The sequence below is a fragment of the Parasteatoda tepidariorum genome, chromosome 2 (assembly GCF_043381705.1).
Source record: "Parasteatoda tepidariorum isolate YZ-2023 chromosome 2, CAS_Ptep_4.0, whole genome shotgun sequence".
Classification (NCBI taxonomy): domain Eukaryota; kingdom Metazoa; phylum Arthropoda; class Arachnida; order Araneae; family Theridiidae; genus Parasteatoda; species Parasteatoda tepidariorum.
In genome coordinates, this window is record NC_092205.1 from 69,318,007 (window position 1) to 69,325,243 (window position 7,237).

Consider the following 7,237-nt stretch of genomic DNA (forward strand, 5'->3'; position numbering starts at 1 on the left):
GATTACAAGTAATTGATTACTGTAATCAAAATTGTAATCATGATTACAGCTGTAATCAAAATTTTTTGAAAGTTGTAATCACGATTACAAGTAATTGATTACTTGTAATCGTGATTACAAGTAATTGATTACATAGCTGTAATTATCTGTAATCAATTACAGTTGTAATCGATTACTGTAATCAACGGCCAACTCTGATATATATATATATATATGGTACTTTTTTCAGTTACTGTGCTATCCTCTTGTTTTACGACTGACATAGAATTTGCATTCAGTTCACTCCCCATTTCTTAGTTTTATACTGTTATTGGTTCAGAATGTTACACAAATTTTTTCTTTAAGTTCTTGCACTGTGCCCGAAATAAGTTATTCATAACCAGTGTTTTTGAGATCTCGGGATCTTATACTCTACGATTTTTTTTAAACTAGTTGACTAGATTTTTATAAACTATTAAATGAATGTGGAACTTGCAATCGAAAAAATGGCAAAGAGTATTGTTAACTCATTCTCAATGTTAAAATTCAAAATTTGCTTAGCACTAAGAAAAAAACATAGGCAAAACTACCAGAATATGGTAAAATTCTTCATATTTATGGTTCTATGGGAAGAATTGGAAATAATTTTAAAATTTGTAAAACGTGGTAAAGGAAGGTAAATGTGAAAAAATTTGGTATTTTTGCCATGATGCCTTTGAGCATGGCTTAAAATCATTTATCGGTAAAATTTATTTTTTCAGTTATGTCTTTTAATTAAATATCTATGTGTGGTAAAAAGAAATATAATTTTGAAAACCAGATTATTCAATAAACCAACACCATATAAATGAAAAAAATTTCAAATACGATATATTTAGGCTTTATAGACCAGGGTTATGATTTTTTTTAACCAAAAATGTCATTACCATACAGTACGATAATTTTTCCAGATTTTTTTTCTCAGGGAACGAACTTGATCACAAAATATATAAAGGAAAAAGTGTCACTGGTGAATCATTTTAGCTAAAGAAAAAAGAGGTACAATTTTATTTTCATGTGCAAATTATCGTAATAAGCTTAGAGTTTCAAAAATGCATTTATATTTAAAATCTGCTAAATCCGCATAACACTAATTCTTTTAATCTTAGTTTTTTAAAACCTTTCCAAAATTGTTGATTGCTCCATCCCATTAATCTTAAAAACGCGAATTTCTCATGAATTTCTTAATAGTTACATGAGCAAGAAACTAATTCTTTCTACTTTAAAGCAAATCAGTGGCTCTTATTTATATAAAGATAATCAGATGTCGAAATTTCAAGACAATAGTAGCAAGCAAATTCATATCTTTGAAATGCATCAGTGATTCTACAAAAGGAAACTATATGGCCAAAAATTTTCCTTCCCGTTTCTTGAGAAAAAAGTTAAGTCACTACAACCATATAAAAACCAGCATCTTTATTTGACCATCAGTGATTTCAGGATAGTTTACTAACCAAAATGAGGGGGCTACTACTGATCGTAGGAATAACTATAGGTAGGTCAACTTATTTATTAACAAAAATATTCTTAGTATATATTATGGATAAATAAATTATAATAATTAATTAAAAGTTTGTTTACAAACCCCAAATACATTGCTACAACATCTTAATAAGAATTTTTCCCAATAAGAAGTATACCCTATTAAGCTATTATATCCTAATTAGAATTCATTAAAATATCATTAACTATTTCTTTCTCTAAAATAACAACAGGGTTTTTTTTTTAATAGTCAATGAGTTACTAAATCAAAACTTTCTTAAATATTATTGAAAAAAATTCATTTTAAAACTTTTTTGTTTCAGGATGACTGACCATAATCATAAATATTTTCTAAATTATAAATAAAATTTAGTTATTAGTTAATCTTGTAAAAGTTCCTTTGTGTAAAAAAATATCTAGAAGAAGTATATATATGTAACACGACTTAATATAATTATTTGATGTATGTATAATTATAATTTATCTCGTTACAAAAAATCGCTGTCCGCACTATTGGTAAAAAAAGCAATATCACTATTTATTTAAAACTTTATTTATGAAACAGCTTTTAATTTTTTGAAAGCTTTTTTTCAATCCATTCTTATCAGTGCGTGGAGTGCACCAATTGTTGTTTTCGCAATCAATAAAATTTTGGTTGCTATATTTTGCAACAACTTCGCAACGTTGCAGAAGATAAAGTAAATTCGTTAATGCAGAATCTTTGATGCATTTTTTCAAACTTTTTTATTATTTTTAATTATTTTATTTATTTTTTTTTATTTACTATTTATTTTTTTATTATTACTTTTTTTATTACTAGCATTAAATAATTTATAGTTATGAAATACAGCGTGAAACAAAGATGCCTTTTTCTAAGAGTGCAAAATATTCCAGACACGGCTCACTTCCAAAGAATAATTTACCTACCTTGCATTTATTTGCAATTATTTTGAACTAAGAGAAAAAGTTATTCATAACTGAAATTTCTGTAATTAACAAAATCAATTATTGATAATTTATTTGAATAATAATTCAAACTACATTTTTTTTATTTTATTTTTAATACAAGTGTAATTTCATTAACCATATTTATAGAAAATATCAGACTGTTTTCATAACAAAAAAATTCCAAAATATATTTTTGGTTGAATTAGAGTGCCAGAAAAAAGAGATACAAAAGGGACAACCAGTTTCCCATCCAACTTAGTAATTTTTTTTATCTTACTGTACGTATTTTAATTATTTTATCATGTACAAATACAAAATTTTGAAATAACATGATGTTTATAACTTGTTTTTTTTTGTTAATTTTCCATACATTCCTGTACTCATGAATTAAAAAATGCATTCAAATTTACTTCCGTTTTAATTTTTTTAAACTACATGCATGTAGTTTTCGTTGCACGTAGATTTTAAAACAAAATTCCCAAAAGGGCGGAAATTCGAAAGATGATAGGAAATAAGTTACATTTTTGTAGATTACTCAAAATCAATCAATCTAATGAAAACATCTCTGGTTGGAGCGAAATCTATATTTATTGTGAACATTTTGTCAAAATTTGAAGTAAATCGGCTGAAAATTGTACTGGCTTGATACATTTAGTAAAATAAATGTTATGAGTAAATTGCGTTTATAGGTTTTAAACTATAGTCCATGTAAATAAATGAAATTTTACATCTACCTGTAATGTATCAGAATGTTATGAAACATGGAATTTTGACGATTATTGTTTGAAAGTTGCTACTATCCAAAAGCCACATGGTTCTGTTAGCAGTGGTGGCATTAATGTGTGAGATCGGAGACTTATTGAGTAGTGTGTTATGATAAAAAAAAATCGAAATTTTCGACTAAAATGTCAAATTTTATCATAGTACCTTATACCGTTTAATGTGGTTTTATTACCAGAATTATGATTTTTTTTTTGCTAAAATGCCAATACCATACAAATATGGTAAATTTACCGGAATTTTTCCTTCGTGTAGTATCCCTGAACTTTAAATCAGAAAAAATTCAAATAAACTTTGAGCAACCATTATTTAACCAATGAGCTTCTCCTTAAGATGAAAATTTTAATAACTTTAATCAAGGAAAGTTCTTTATCATTTGGTTATTACATAACTATATTATCGATAATATTAACTATATTTGTTTTTATGTTTTTTTCATTATTATTTTGTAGTTAAGCCTCAATTTTAAGCAACATTTGTAATAAACAAGAAATCTCTTTTTGCTCAATCTATCCTCTCTATGTAAGAGACATTTCGCACGTGGATAGTTCATTACCAATACTATAATTAGATCATTTACGATAATAGTTACATTTAGAGGAATTTTTTATAATGCTTTTGTAAAAAAATGTACTAGTTCAATTGTGTTAAGTTGCTCTGTTGGAGTAATTTTTGCTGAAATAGACTGGAAACCTTTAAGTAGTTGCTAAACATCATTAGTCCTTTTGTTGAATCTCCTGAGCATTGTGTAATCTCTGATAGCTTAGAAACAATGCTTCAATTTTTTTCTAAGTGGACAGCGTAGAAAAACTTCCATTTGAGAGGAGGAATTGTTCAGCATTTTATTTAATGATTAGAGATGCCAATTGCTCCGGACCATCTTACTGTACTCCCTTCCCCGTTGTGTTTTACTACTCCGACAACGCAATCTATCCGCCATTACCTTATAATTTTCTTTTTTTACAAAAGTATTTTCGTCTTTAAAAAAATATGATCTTAAAAAAACATTGTGTACTCTTGATTGATTCAAATTTAAGTGAATTATTTTTAATTATAGATACAAAAATGTATATTTTAACTAATATGGAAAACAATGGTAAAGCAATAGTTTGCCTCATAGTTAAAAATATCGCATTTAATTACTTTACTTTATATTTTTATCAATAGAATAATGAAAAAGATCTTATGCAAATTTTAAGTACTTTTTATCATATTTAATATGTTGATATATTTAAATATAATTTTAATATATTTAAAAAATTAACTGCTTGTGAAAAAGCAAGTTAATAAATAAAAAAATTTGAATTACGTTAAATGCTAGGCATAAATAAGGAGAAATACTTGTAGGAATTTTGAAAATAAATTTATTTAATATGTTCCGCACAGAATTCAAAAAAATCAGTTATCTATCAAAAAAATCATTTATTAAAATAAAAGTTATGAGTTAACTACGAAAAAAAGTACAAACATGACATATTTTTTTTTAATAAATAACTGATTTTTTTTTATACTGTGGGAAAGATAATTGAAATCATTTTCAAAATTTCTACCAATATTTCCTTTATACGTAGTCTCACAGTTTAACGTCATTCTAAATCTTTTATTTATTAGCTTTCTTTCGAAGAAACGAAGTATTATTACGACAAAAGAAGCAATAATTGAGGTAATTCTCATGTATGACATTGAAAAGTTAGGAGTTGACATTCAAAACCTGTTTTAATGATTATTGTTATAATCTATCCCATTAAATTAAATCTAGAAAACAAAACATTGATCGTAAAAGAATATTTAAGGATTTAATGCAAAAAAAATTTATTGTCATTCTAATGTTTGTAACTTACCTAATGTTTGTAAGGTACTTTATTTTGGTGCAAAAACATGCTAGTTCTTAATCAGCTTCATTAAAACCACTGTCATGGCACATGCACACTATAGCACAGATCACGGTGTCGTGTAAACTAAAATTAAAAACAAAGTATTTAATTATATTATTAAGTTTGTTTCGAACAAATCGTTAAACGAAAACAACAGAATTAGATGTACATACTATTTTTGAAGTAAATGAATAGCTGTTTCCCTTTTGGGGCAAATAATAAATTTAAAAGTATTTATTACTATTGTAAAAAATATCACTTATATTACCAAATCAATTTATAAAAAAAAAAAACATTACAAGGTTTTGCTAAGAACATGTTTCGCTAGCGCTTTCCTATTTTCAACTTTAACTCTAATTTCTACTCAGTTCTTTTGCTGTATCCGTATTTATAGTTAACAGATTCATTTTGTATATTGGAAATAATAGACATTATTAATTGAAATTCTTATAACAGATTCCTCGCTAGCTTCACCTTTGACCAATTTCTATTCCAACCAAAAAATTAATACTATCTAAAAATTTTATATTTTTTACTTGACAATCCTGTTTTATTCAAACTTTTTTTAAAAAAGATTCAGTTATAGAAGTAAATTTTTGTACGAAATAATTGTTAAATTTCAAAGTGCTTGTCAATCTATTCTATGTATATTCAAGTATTTCCTTATTTTCAGCATTAGTTGGTTCTCATTATAATCGTAGTTGTAGCATTATTTTATTTTTAGTAATGTTATTTTTATAGCAATAAATTAAAGGGGTTTTACTGTTAAAAGGGTTGTACAAAGGGTTTAAAAGAACTTTACAATAAATTGAAAATAAATTATACATGATTAATTTAAAATTAGTACTTTTTAAAACATAACAAATAATTACATATCGATTTTAGGAGATATTACCTTGCTTCTGAAAGTTCTTAATAATACACAATAATAACTATCTAGATTAATACGAAAGGTGAAAAAATAAAATTCAATAGTAACTGTTTTTACCCCTAAAAATTAAACACGCATAAATAAAAGTTAAGAAATTAAAATCCCATAAATTATACAAAGGCCTAAAATAAGTTATCTGTAAGTGCAAATGATCCATATAACAGCAAAAACGCCAACCGAAAAAGCCTTGGAAGACTGAGGACAGTGAATACTACTCGCGTGTTATCATGTTTCTCGCTAAGCGTAACCAATTTCATCTACTCCGTCGACAGCGTAGTATTTCCAGTGATTCCAGTCAGAATTAATACAAAAATTAAAAATTTAATAAATCGATTCATGTTTCGGCAGGCCTTTTCGTGAAAAGGGTTCTGAAAATGAAAGCCTTCGAATTTACTTTTAATAGTATTAATCAGACTTAAAAAGTAATTTTTTTTTAAATTATTGTTTCCATGAATTTAATTTTATCTAAATTCTCCGCAAATGTTTTCAATACTTTAAAAAAATTATTTAGTTTTTTTATTTATTTATTTATTTTTAATTTTTATATTTTTATTTATTTTCTTCATTTAATTTTTGCTTACTATTTATTATATACATATATGTCGGTTATTAAAATCTTTTAAAAAACTCTTTTTAAGATTAGTAAATTATTCATTTGATTATTGAGAGATTATTTCAAATGTCAATTATTTATTTCATAGCTTTGCCATCCATGGCACTATCTGCTGCTATAAATTGCCATACAAGCGAAATAATGAAGTGTGTAGATTTGGGCGTAGATTGGTTTATTTCCTTACCCAAAAGATCCATACCAGTCACTGTCACCGATGTTGACAATATGTGCGAGTAAGCAATCACTTTTATTTATTTATTTATTTAATTATTTTTGCTTGCTTGATTTACTACAATACTATGTACATTTTTAGTATCCTAAATTATTTTTCCTGAGGAACCATTGTGACCAAACCAACTGATTATGCCGAGTTACAGACATAAGAACACTATGTATTATAATAAGGTGTTTCTTATGAGCTGTTAAGAAAATACAGTTTGAATAGAGATATCATTGATTGGCAATTCAATAGCTATCATTATCTCAGATTTCGAGAGGTACCTTAGACTTATGCAAAGAAATAGGGGTAATATAGGTTTAAAATCTGTAGGAAATGAAATCTGCTATGCTATTTATATATATATATATATA

General features: G+C 26.0%; 1 protein-coding gene across 1 annotated transcript in view; it reads left to right on the forward strand.

Annotated features, from left to right (window-relative positions):
- Positions 1-1,364: 1,364 nt before the first annotated feature.
- The window catches only part of LOC107454128 (uncharacterized), a 10,310-nt gene continuing 4,437 nt past the window's right edge, over positions 1,365-7,237 (forward strand). Inside the window, exons 1-2 of the mRNA XM_016071199.3 lie at positions 1,365-1,513; positions 6,735-6,879. Of these exons, the coding sequence (XP_015926685.1) occupies positions 1,477-1,513; positions 6,735-6,879 (182 nt within the window). The 5' untranslated portion in view covers positions 1,365-1,476. The remainder of the gene's footprint in view (positions 1,514-6,734; positions 6,880-7,237) is intronic.